At 41.3% G+C, this 12,447-nt stretch overlaps 2 protein-coding genes across 6 annotated transcripts in view; one reads left to right on the top strand and one right to left on the bottom strand.

Moving 5' to 3' along the window:
- The window catches only part of LOC309348145 (glycerol-3-phosphate dehydrogenase 1-like protein), a 30,922-nt gene extending 22,781 nt beyond the window's left edge, over positions 1 to 8,141 (bottom strand). For all 3 annotated transcript variants that reach the window (XM_081873202.1, XM_081873201.1, XM_081873203.1), the window contains exons 1-2: positions 8,034 to 8,141; positions 3,208 to 3,264 (exon numbers count right to left, since the gene is read on the bottom strand). The gene's annotated coding sequence lies outside the window, so the exon portion shown is untranslated. The remainder of the gene's footprint in view (positions 1 to 3,207; positions 3,265 to 8,033) is intronic.
- The window catches only part of OSBPL11 (oxysterol binding protein like 11), a 44,126-nt gene that overhangs the window by 2,294 nt on the left and 29,385 nt on the right, over positions 1 to 12,447 (top strand). Inside the window, exon 1 of one of the 3 annotated variants that reach the window (XM_081871616.1) lies at positions 7,910 to 7,981. The exons of 1 other annotated variant lie outside the window; for it this stretch is intronic. In XM_081871616.1, coding sequence (XP_081727742.1) covers positions 7,968 to 7,981 — 14 coding nt within the window. In that variant the 5' untranslated portion in view covers positions 7,910 to 7,967. Of the gene's footprint in view, positions 1 to 7,909; positions 7,982 to 11,582; positions 11,738 to 12,447 lie in introns of those variants that run through there. One more of the 3 variants, XM_081871617.1, reaches the window with a different exon arrangement.

Raw genomic sequence — 12,447 nt, 5'->3', positions numbered from 1 at the left:
ACTCCCCTAAAGCATGTCACTTCGAATTTTCACTTCTAATGTTACATTACACTTTCTCCTCCTAAGTTGCCAGCACGTTACTCCTTGAAGCTATTAGAATTTTCTTTGAACATGGTAAATGATTTCATACATGACAAAATGAAACCAATGACTTAGTTCTTGGCATTCACCTGGTTCAGACAGATTATAGTTTAGAATTCCATACACAAACCTGCTTCCTCCTCCCCTCCCCTCCTCAATTGAACATGAAGCTATAAGCAGGAAATTGGAAGTATCCACTTTCATTTTAAACCAACTGTGTTTCATCCAAAGCAGGGACTGCTGATTTAACTATGGTTTGCTCCAACAAGTCAGGATCACAAACCACAACTTGATCTTGACTTGTTTTGACAAACTGAAATTCAAACCAGGGGGGCTAACTTTTGTAACTCCAGATGTTAGACTCCCACTCCCATCAACCCCAGCCATGACCAGTAGTCAGAGCTGATTTGAGTTCAACAAAATCTGGGGTGCTGGTTTAAACTAACCACAGTTTGGACAAAATTACAAACTGCAATTAGTTTAAAATCGAAACACTGCTTCCCAACTTCTCATGGTTGCATTGGAGGAGAAGAGTAAAAATGGTAGATACATGAACCTGAGACTGAGCAATTCTAGTAAGTTTAAGCAAACCAAACTATGATCTCCCACTTTAGACATAATACTAAGCCATGGATTGTGTTTTGTTGCTCCCACACTTACAGAGGGAGGAAACAAAGCAGGAGAAATCTCCCAAGTAAATAATGAGCTATGTAAAATCAGCCTACTTAAAGAGTCTACTCTTGGATTCAGGCTTGGTCCTATCTGTAAACTACAACTTTTCATTATCATGAGCCTCATCTGGGAGTCCAGGTTGCTCCAATTCTGCTAGTTTATAATGTTTTGGAAATCAGCTTTCTTTGAAAGGTAACTTTTATACCAGCTTTGAAGATAACGTTTGCCTTTTTCGGACAAATAATGGTAGTCAGAAATTTTCTTTCACTGTCCAGTTTTGACTTGGAACATCCCAGAAGGATACAATGCATGAGGGAACAGTGGTTACAAAATAGGAAATAAGCCATGCAGATAGATCACATAGCAAGTAATGTTTCTTAATCTTGACTTCATACACTGCAGCCCACACACTGCAGCACTAAAGCTTCAAAAACTTTATAAAGTTGTGCTAAACTAGACACATTTCCTTACTTGCTGTACCTTCTTGACTGCAGAACTTTGGTTTCTTTGCAACCTCTGGATTTTTTTATTTATTTTAGATGCTAGAATAGGGGAAGGGGGGGAGAGAGTGGTGTAGAGCTAATTTAATTAGGGCTGGGAAGTGGTTAATTCACTATGTATTTCATTTGTATAGCACTCAAATCCATCCCACACTGGGTCTGTAACACAGCTACGTGTTTGTTGTTGTTTGATTGCCATCAAATGGAGCCAATAATGGAGAGAGAGAGAGAGAGAGAGAGAGATGTATTTTGCTGTTTTGATGATAGGCAGGAACGAGGGATCCTTGCTGTTCAGTCCCATAGGAGTATCACACTCTTAATTTAGGAGCAGGTATGTGGTGTCACGTTCTGCATTTATAATCACAGATACATTTTAAAACTAACTGCACTGGGGTGGGAAACGTTTCCAGCCTGAGGGCCACATTCCCTTTCGGGGCCCCAGACTAATGATGAGTGGGGCCAGAGGGGAAAGTGGGCAGAGCAATAAATGTGGATGTTACATTTGTACAGTAGGCTAGTTTGTTCGCATGCACACACCCTCTGTCCTCCACCCAGGTAAGCAAGAAGCATTATCAGAGTTCAAGGACACATTCATCCAGGAAAAGACACTTCAGAAGGGTGCTAATCAGGGCTGGTGAGGGGTATGGCTCAGGAGGGTGTGATGCCTAGCCAGATAGGGAGGCTTCGACAGTCATACCGTATTGGCCTGAATATAAGCCTCCCTTTTCCCCCAAATTCCGACCGTGAAAGGTTAAAGTGCATCTTAAGTTTGCGACCTTACAAAAATGGGCTTTTACGATATCACTGTTGAAACAGGCATACGGTAAAACGGAATGGGTGTGAGTGCCTGCGGAATTTTAAGGGAGCGGCTTATATTTGGGTATTGTCTTTTTTTTCTCCCCCCCCCTTTGAATTTTAAAGGTGCGGCTTATATTCGGGAGTGGCTTATATGTTGGCCAATACGGTATTTAAGTCAGGTTCCCCATACCTGAACCAAATGTGTGCCATTGTGGATATGCACATATCCTTTGTTACTTAAACAAGAAATTTGTTTTTAGACAATACATTACAATGCTTCCAAAGTTTCTCCAGGTATGGTGGGATAGGGAAAGGGGATATTTTTCATGGGCATCTACTGTCACAATAAAAAATGCATATATCTGTTGCAGTTGTGGTAGCTACACTGCGGAGGGCTAGTTACAGCTTTTGCCATGTATCTCCTTGAAATGTTACAGAAAGCAGTAAAATCGCGACTGGTGATAGAGAGGGGTAGAGTGTGGCAATGATAGCTCTACAATACCATATCCAGCTCTTTAAAAAGCCATTGGTTGTGCACAGCCCACATGCTTTGCATTTGTAAGCTTTTTATTTGCAACGAGAAGGGCTATGCATTTACTACTTTAAAAGAATGGACTATGAGAATTTGGGTGTGGAGCTAGGTACACCCTGCTCAGGTGTAAAACCTAGATCTATAACGCATAAGCAGGGATTTTAGGGATGTGTTGCTAGTTCCACCCACTGCCACCCACGTGCTTTTCCTCTCATAGGCTCCCCACATTTCCCAAGGTTCTACATTGCATGTGATCATCAGTGAGCACAGAACACAAGAAAATCCTTGCATCATCAGGCCAAAGACTCATCTAGCCCAGTATCCTGTTCTTTCAGTGGTCAGCCAGGTGTCTGTGGCAAGCCTGCAAACAGGACATGGGTGCATCAGCACTCTTTCTGCTTGTGTTTCCCTGCAGCTGGGGTTTAGAAGCATATAGGAGTTTCCCCGCTTCAGATAAGGATGAAGCTAATATGCTTGTCTCCCCACTAATGTGTTCTGTTTCCAGATATGCATGATACTTGAATAGGGCTGCTTTAATGGTAATTTCCATTATTTTTAAAAAAATAATCTAAATCGTCTTATTTGGACTTGCTTGATCATATGTTGAAAACTAGCTGTACTGACCTTGACAAAGAGATCTTTCAACTGCAAAGGTTCTTAAGGAAATGATGTAGCTTGTGACTGAAAAGCAAAGCGTAACACATTAACATGCTACCTCTTAATATGCTCATCCAGTCCTTTTTCGAGAAATGTAACACACATACTGAAGGCACCAGGCACCAGAAGCTTTGCTCAGAGACCTATAGTTCAGCTGTAGGGCATATGCTAAGGATGGAGGAACTGTTTTCAACCTGAAGGTCGGTGGTGCACAGGGCCAGAAGCAAAACGTGGTGGAGCAATGGTTGTAAATCTTACCTTTGTACAGTAGGTTGCATTCCAGTCATGCAAAAATCAGAACTTTTTGCATACCTACAGCCACACAGCTCTGCATGCATTACAAGCAGGAGACATTGTCAGGGTTAAAGGGCACATTATAGAGAGACAAGTGCGCTTACGGAAGGTGTGGAGCATGGCCCTATGGGGACATGAGCCACAGGGAGTGTGTCAAGGCTGGACAAAGAGGCATGGAGGGCTACCTGAGGCTTCCCCACCCTTATACTATGCTTTCCGCATGGAGGATCCCAGGTTCAATTTATGGGATATTTGGATAGGTAAGGGAAATGCCTTGAATACCAACTGCCATTTCAGTGCAAGGCATGGATAGGATAGGGAATACGTTGCACTCCAGTTCTTGTTGGAATCCATTCCCATTGGCCGCAGCCAGCATGTTTGGGAATCAAGGATGATGCAGGTATTCATGCACTCGAGGGCTGTATTATATTTAAAAAATGGATCAAATTAAAAAGTAACAGGCAAAGATCTCTCAGATCTGGATGTCTTTTTCTTTTCAGATTTGGCTAGACTGAAATGCTTGCTACTGAAAGGTGCAAGCGAACCTTATAGGTATCAGATAAGCCATAATTGCTGTCTGTGCTTCTATGACATATCCATTGTAGAGCCCTTAATGAATTACATCTACATTGGATTTGTATGTGATATGATGTGCTGTTTGGCAGTGTTGCATACAAGTTTACAAAAGTTACTGGCTTGCATGCCCATGCCTGCCTGTCTTAGTTTAGGCACATTGACAGCCAGAAATAAAAGGATAGAGACTTTTCTAATGTACTAAAGCTTCTGCAGGCGTGGGAGCACATGAGGAGAAAACAAAATGATAATCTGTTTTTTATTTCTTCCCCATTTTCTTTTGAAATGATAAACAAAGCTCACTTAACCCCACTGTACATAGTTACAACAAATACACATATATGTACCACTCCCCCAATATGCTGCAGAGATATGAAAAATAATCTCATAGGTTATATAGAAAGTTTCTAGGTTTACATTACAGTGGCCATTTTTTAAGTCCTCTAGGATGGAAGTGAGAAGAGCTCATAAAAATTAATGGAGAAATTCAGGATTTTAGTGTAGGTATGATTTGGCAACTGGATGCCCACCCCCTGCTACCCCCCCCCAAAAAAGCTGAAAACTAATAGTAAAGAGAGGCATTAATTCCCACTCTTTCCCACACAAGTCTTACTTCTGCCCTGGGAGACAATGAAAAAAAAGGCAATTGAAAATGGAAAGTGGTCTTGCTTTAGTCTAGCCATTAGAGCTATGTAATCTACATGCCATTTAACAGCTTTCCCCTTATTCTGGTGGCAGCCATCTTTGCTTAGGGAAAAGGCTCCACCCTAAAGACTCGAATCAGGGACTTACTGTGTCTTTCAAGATGATTGACCCTTAACTGATGGATTTAAAGTAGTAATTTAAAAAGTAATATACTCATAAAGGCACAATGCATTTTGACAAAAGAAGGAAGGACCCCTGCAATTTTCTTAAATTTAGAATTCCTTCGAAGAGACAAGGAAAAAACAGATATTATGAGGGAGCACAACAATTATTAAGAAGGGAAACTTGTATATTTCAACCATCTTTGTAATGGATCCGTCTGAAATCTGGTCATATGGTACTCAGTGTATAGATAGATACTCCATGCCAAATTTCAGGCAACTTGGACAAATATTCTGGAATTTATTAATGTTTAGAACATTCCAGTTTTCTCATGATAGATTGCAGATTAGACAGGTTGGTCTAATTTAACTGTGCATGCAGTCTTCTTGTGCCTTTTGTATTTTTAGGCAGGTTCAGATTATTTATTAGTTTAGATGGGAGAAGATAGCCCTCTAAGTAGAATAATAGAATCATAGAATTTTTGAATTGGAAGGGATCACAAGGGTCATCTAGTCCAACCCCCTGCAGCCTTTTGCCCAGCATGTGGCTCAAATCAATGACCTAAGATTAAGTGTCTCATGCTGTACCAACTGAGCTATCCCAGGGATAATGCACTACAGTTCTGTTTGTCTATGAGGAATGGGAAAGGGACAGATGACAGGACATGTGTAAGATTGCTGGCTGCTTTTTAAATTATCAATATGACTCCTAGATTAAAGAAAAGACTCTTCATTCCTGATGCTGAGTCTTAACAGTGTTGTTATAACAGTGTTGTTATATAGCCACAAATGCTATAATACTCTCTCTGTTCTGGCATTTCATCACATACCAGGTTAGATTATCTTCCCTAAACCTGTACTTCACAGGTTATGTGGGTGTGAAAGCTAGATGCTGTACACACCAACTTAAGCCATTTCAAACTCTTGATTAAAAAAATCCCTAAATTGTAGGCATCTTCTTTGGCAAGTAAAATGGGAGTGCCAGGAGATTGCACAAAGAAATAGTTAAGTTCTAAACATTCACTATGTACCAAATATCAAAGGATGTCATCTTTAACTTGACCAGGCGAATACTGTGTGCATGTAACATGATTTTCAACTTTTGTTTCATTTTGAACTTGGGACTAATTTGTCATCCTGTGGCATCATCTTAGATCTGCGGTGTGACTCCATAGTGCCACTATTTTTGGACAGTACTTTTCATCAGAATCCCCCTTCTACAGAACACTCAGAAACTTCAATGAGCTAAATGAAGTTAGAAGCACATAGGCATGGGTAGTTTAAAAATGTTTGGAAATTCTAGGCACCAACATAACTACATAGCATAACATTTGTCTGTTGGGGCAGTAAAAAGAGAGGCAATGTTAAGGTCGTTAAGAGTCCTGCTGGGTTGCACGGCTAGGCCAGTCAGAAGCTTCTAGGAATGCTGCAAGGAGGACATGAAGGCAATACCTGTTCCCCACTCCTGTTGTATCTATGCCCTCTTGCAACTTGGTATATTGTTTCTAAACCTGGAAGTTCAGTTGCGCTACAGGCAGTAGCTTGGTAATGGGCTGGTCCTCCATGAATCCGTCTAAGCCAGAGGCCGTGAGCACATCTTGAGAGCGAATTCCAAAGGTTTATACTGTAAACGTTACATGAATAAGTACTTGTTTCTCTCTGTCCGGAACCTACTGCCTATCAATCTCATTGACTTCCCATGTGTTCCAGTATTATGAAAGATGAAGAAAGATTTATCTCTCCCCATTTTCTCTATATCATTAATTATTTGATACATTTCTTGAGTGCTCCTCCTTGCCCTTGCTTGTCTTTCTTCCCTAAACTAAAAAGCCCCCAATGCTTTAGTGTTTCTTCTTAGCAAAGCCATTTTTCAGCTCTACACTGTCCATTTTGGGAAATGGGGTGACTACAGCGGTACATGGTTTTCCCAATCTGACTGCACCATAGATTTATATTGGGGCATTATGATACTAAGTGTTGTATTTTCAGACTTTTTCCTAATGATGCCTAGATACTTTGCCTCTTTTACTGCCCCACAGCTGGTGCTATCATTGCACTATCCATCTGAACCCAATTATCTCTTTCTCAGTTCAGATCCCATCAGTTAGTGTAAATTTAAAAATGTGATTGTTTGCCCCACTGTGTATCAACTTGCAGTTTAAGTTGATACAGTTGGATTCTTGCAAACCTGGCTCAAAAGTAAAATAGGGAAAGGCAGACTGGGTACATTAGCTCACTTTAAAGTGATTGGACTACTGGAAATGACTATGGGACCAAAGAGTGAATTTGTATAATACTTACAATGTTCTCTGGGCAAAATCACATGTGTGGTTTAGCCCTTCATAAGCGGGTGGCACTGTTGCAAGTCATGAAAATGAAAATCGGGATATTGGTTTCCTTAACACAGTTGTTGAATGTTTCCCAGTTTTTAACCCTGCGTTTTTTCATATTAGGGTATTGGACGGTGCATTAGAATTCTATAGGTAGTAATAATTGACCTAATGGAGATTAGACTGTTGACACTTTGCCAGAGCTTCCATTAAATTGAAAGTGTCTGCTGTTCTGATGAGTAAGGTGGTTTGTTTGCGTAATTTGTTGATGGCTAGTTTTCTCTGATGCTTTCAAAAATCCCAGCCTTTCCTTTCCTCCTTTCCTATTTTATTTTGTATCTCTTCCCTCACGTACAATGTTCTGTTCTGATTTTTATTTTGACAAACTCCTCTTGGCTTCCACTTGCGAAAGACATTTGATTCTGACTGGTTCCCCAAATTCAGTTTGTAGGCACCTCATGTTCCAGTTAATAAAGAATTTTTAGTTGTTTGAGCTGCTGAGACTGATCTTGTTAGGCCACAGAGCCTGTAGCATATTAGTTTATCTGATGTAGATAGTGTCCTACCTAGTGTACTTTAACCTTTGCACCAGTTTCTCATTCTCAGCTGGGAGCTTCAAAATGAGCTTGAACCTATTACCATGACCTGTTTATTTTTTCCATGGTGTTTCTTAAGATGATTGCTTTAACAATCTGACCAAGTGGGCTCTGGCAAACGAAAGCTTATGCCACAATCTGTGTAAGTCTTTAAGGTTTCTTATTCCTTGTTCTTTCTGTTTTAAGACCCTTACCTGGTGATTCTGTGCTGAGCCAGGCATGTTTGCTTTTCCTCTGCTGCCTTTCTTCTGGCTAGCTCTTCAGCTTATTTATTCATTTTGTCCTATATCTCTGAAAACAGCTCATAATTGGGTAGTGGGGTGGATTGTGACATCAGTAAGTGAGCTGCTAATCACTGGGATACCCCCACCCACCTTTTTCTTATGTTTCCATCTTGTGGATTTTTTGGTTGCAGTGCTTCTGTAATGATTTATGGGTGCCCTACTTAAGATCCTACTTCCTGAAAATCAAGTTTCCGTTTAGTTGCTTTAAAGTGACACAGCTAGAACCAATATTGGTATTTTAAAATTAGAGGCTAACTTTTCTCAAATAACTTTTATCTGAATCTTAGCTTCATAAGAAGAAGACAGCTGTCATTTGAGGGAGGCTTCCTCCAGTGCTTTAATGTATGGAGTCCAAGTTGTTCATATGAGCTTTTCCAACCCCTTTCCATGTTACCGTGTGTGCTTTTACATTACCTAACATTCCTTTTCTCCCTCTCTCTCTCTCTCTCTCTCTCTCTCTCTCTCTCTCCATTTAACTCCCCTGTTCTATTTTTATGTCTGTGTTCCTTCAGACTTGCCCTTCCAAAGCAGTGACCTCTCCTCCTTTCATGTCTCTGAGTATTTACATCTTTCTACCATTCCAAGCCTCCACAGAAACACTATTTCTTACTGCATTGTACTAAATTCATGAGAACCTTTTTGGGTTAGTGGGGTATAAACTTTAATAAATTGACTTGTGTGTTCAACGATGTGAATATATATATTTTTCTGACAAGGCTGCAGCCTGCTTTTAAGTAGCAAAACAAGGGGAACTGTCTGTGAAGCATGATGTGAATGTACACTGTCATATAAATAATGAGTAATGCACACCTGCAGATGAGGACCCCCTGAGATTTGTAATGCTCTGACTGACAGTTGCTGGGATGACCTTCGGGGCTTGAAAATCTGAACTGATAGACAAGATCTGTCACACTGGCATCTGATCAGACAGCCATGAGTTAGCCGAAAAGATTGCGCAGTGTTGTTTGTTTGTCTTTTGGACTTGCCTGCACTAGGGAAACAGCATTGTTGCTGATCTGCTTACTTGGTGGCTTCAGACACCTGTTCTAGAGATGAGAAATCCTTGGTGCTGTCTCCTCCAGTATGGACTCAGCAACAAGTACTGTACATGGACGACCCACTTCCCAAAGGCAAGAGACTGAGGCTGAATAGTGAACATCAGTTGCACTTAGAGCCAGATCCTATGCATTTTTACTTTAAAAGTAAATGTCTTTCAGACTGCAGCCTTGGACTAAGTAGTGATTAGTGAGGCACTCTTAGCCACTCAGTGCTGCGGAAATTGGCTGTTGCTCCTGGAGGAAATTTGTAGCTGCCTTGGGTTCTTCTTGGGAAGAAAGGCAGGATATAAATATAAGAAATAAATAGAAGATCCAAACTACTAGCGAGCAAGTAAGTAAGTGGGTGATCTGGCTTCATGATTTTGGAAGCTCATAGGCTTTTGGAATTATGGTTGAAGCCAACCTTTAAGTTACAGTGGTGCTGAACTACAATTCTCTTAGAAATTATACTCAGTAATGGTAACTATAAATGCTGCACATTGTCTTCATGGGTTACCCTGAGCATTGTCCAATTTGTTCTCATCACTCTGAAAAAACCGAATCTTACCAGCTTGTGGTCTCGTACAATACACCTTCTTTATTTCTTTTTCAACTTTCAACCAAATAAAAATAACAAAAATGTGCATATTAATTTGAGCAAGTGGCTTAGGACCCTGCAGAAAGCCCCAGCACACTTGAAGGGTGCCCTAAACAACCCAACTCTCCAGGTAATGAGGACACCTTATTAATTAGTTAGTTAGTTAGTTAGTTAGTTAAATGTATGTACCACCTTTATCTTCCAAGAAGCTCAAGATGGTGTACATAGTTCTCCTCCTCCACATTTCAGCCTCACAACAACCTTGTGACGTAGGTTATGGTAAGTGATGGAGACTGGCCTAAGGTCACACAGCGAGCTTCAGGGCTGAGTGGGGATTTGAACCCTGGTGTCCCAAGTCATGGTCCAATACTCTTACACCACACTGACTCTCTTGGAGCCCCTGATGAGCTGCTGCACCACATGTAAAATGGACCCAGGCTCTTTCCCCTTCATGCCGAACTCCCATGAACTAAGATGAAGGCAAGCCCTGTGGTAGGTAATGAATTGACAAAGGAGTGATTGCAAGGTAGCTTCAGAAGGACAAGCCTACTCAAGAGGAGGAGGCATCAGGTGTATCATGCAGTCAGCTGCTGATCAGGAAGGAGTTTATCTATCTGTACTAGCATCTCAATCTCTGACTGACCTTTGCTGGTACAACAGCTCCCAAAGATCTCTCTTCCTCTATGTACTTTGCCTTGGCTCCTGTTGGTCAACAACTCCAGCTCATGTGCCTGACCTTGACTAGACTCACCTCTGTTCTGGGAGTTGCCTTTGTGCTGGTTCCCTGTGCCATAGTTCCAACTGTGGGATGCAAACAAATTGGTTGGGCTCATTTATAAGATGTGGAAAATTCCATTCCTTCTCTTCCATGTCTTAAGTGCTTAGGATTTCAACAGAATAGTTTCATGGGGGATGGGTGTGTTTCTCTTTAACCATCCCATATGCCTGGAGAACATTGTTTCACAACACGCAAAGTCCTAGTCTCCAAGAGAAGGTGACAGCATCCTGTTTCTTGAAGAAGAACTTTTAGGAACTGAGGGGCTAAGAGCTGACCTGGAGTATCATCCTTAGAATTCATTCTTGTTATTGAACGTCAGTTTAGCTTTATCACTAGCTGGCATTCTTTTCAGTCTCTCTGCAGGAACTACATTTGAATAATCTCTTCTGAATGTGAAATGTGTTTCCTTAGTACAACTTCAGATTTTCAGCTTTTGAAAAATATGGCCACACGGTACAATTGAAAGTAGAAAAAAGGGCTGCTTCACACATTAGTAGTGAAATCCTGTTTATACTTAGAACTAAGTTCCACTGAGTTGCTCCCAAGTAAACATGCATAAGACAGCAGCCTAAATGTTCTGTGTACACACAAAAATGTGGTGTGTGCACTAGAAAGGTGAAACTGTCTGTTCTTTCCCACTGCCTGTACACAGGGTAATAAATGTTCATCTGCCACACATAAGATGTGCTGCAGCCTTTGGAGTTGCCATGTCTGAGAGGTTTCATTCCCTGAGCTGCAGGCATGTACTGATATTGTGTGTGATATGTTTCAGGAGTGAATGCTGTAACTGAGTTCTAGTTCAGATCAAGTCCTGAAACTGCTGCTTCATTGAGCCATTTTGAAGTGGCCTTCGGTTATCTCAACACTTCACGCTGCTCAGTTCAGAATTTAAAACATGCCTTAGATAGCAAGTCAGTGAGGGTTGTTGACTGTTGTGCCAAAGTAAGTGGAAGCATACAAGACTCTTAACTTGGTCATGAGGATGTAGACACATGCTTCTCATCTACAGACACTAACTAACCCATTCTGGGCAGGGCAGGAGGAGTTGGATACTTAAAAGGGGCTAGAAACAGACCTTGAGCACTAAGGCTTACTACCTTCTGCTTAAAAACATGTTTCACTTTCTAGCTGAGAGGAAATGAGCCTTTGTTTATGGGCTTGTTCTGCTTTTCTATGCTTTTTCTTCAAAGACCCTTCAAAGGTAGGTTTCAGAGACTGATAGGAGAGCTACTTTCTAAGTGGTGCACGTTGGCCAGACATGTGAGCGATTTGTTTCAGAACTGCAAATTGATTGTGAACTGTTTGCTTGTTCTAGGCTTCTCAGCAGTGAGTAGGGAGTGTAGCTCCCCATTTTAAGCACTTTAATTTCAGAGAGAGAGCTAGTTCACGTGATTTGATTTTGATGCAGGCTAGGCAGCAGGGTTTAGCAACTGGAACTGCCACAAATAATTAGTTTTGTGTTGCAAAATCATGGTGTTGTGGGCTCTGTTCCCTATCCTCACAGTGCTCTGCAGAGGATCTAATACTGCATTTCCTGCCCGTGATATAAATAAGTTGTACTGTTTTAGAACAGAGCTGTTTTGTAAGGTTCATTGCATTAGATCAATGGGTTTTAAAATGGACAGTTGCCAAGGAAAGCACAAAAGTTTCCCTGATCTCTTCTTCTTGCACCCCTGACTGTTCCTCTCTCAGGACCAGTGACAGAGTTATCTCACGCCCTCATCTCTCCCAGTTAGGTGCAAGTCCTCCCCACTCTTCACACTAAGCTTGGGGCATCAGCACAGCAAAGCAACTTGTTTTTTTTTCCATTATAAGTTTGGTTTTCTACAGATAGATAAGCATCACCCTGGCCAGTGGGCTGTGCTCCTTTCCTTTTCTGGAGCTTCAGTCCACTTTTTTTGGACCTGAAGT

This window comes from Podarcis erhardii (assembly GCF_964252035.2).
Source record: "Podarcis erhardii genome assembly, chromosome: 1".
Taxonomy (NCBI): domain Eukaryota; kingdom Metazoa; phylum Chordata; class Lepidosauria; order Squamata; family Lacertidae; genus Podarcis; species Podarcis erhardii.
The sequence above is the reverse complement of the archived record's forward strand: the minus strand, read 5'-3'. Positions and strand labels throughout refer to the sequence as shown.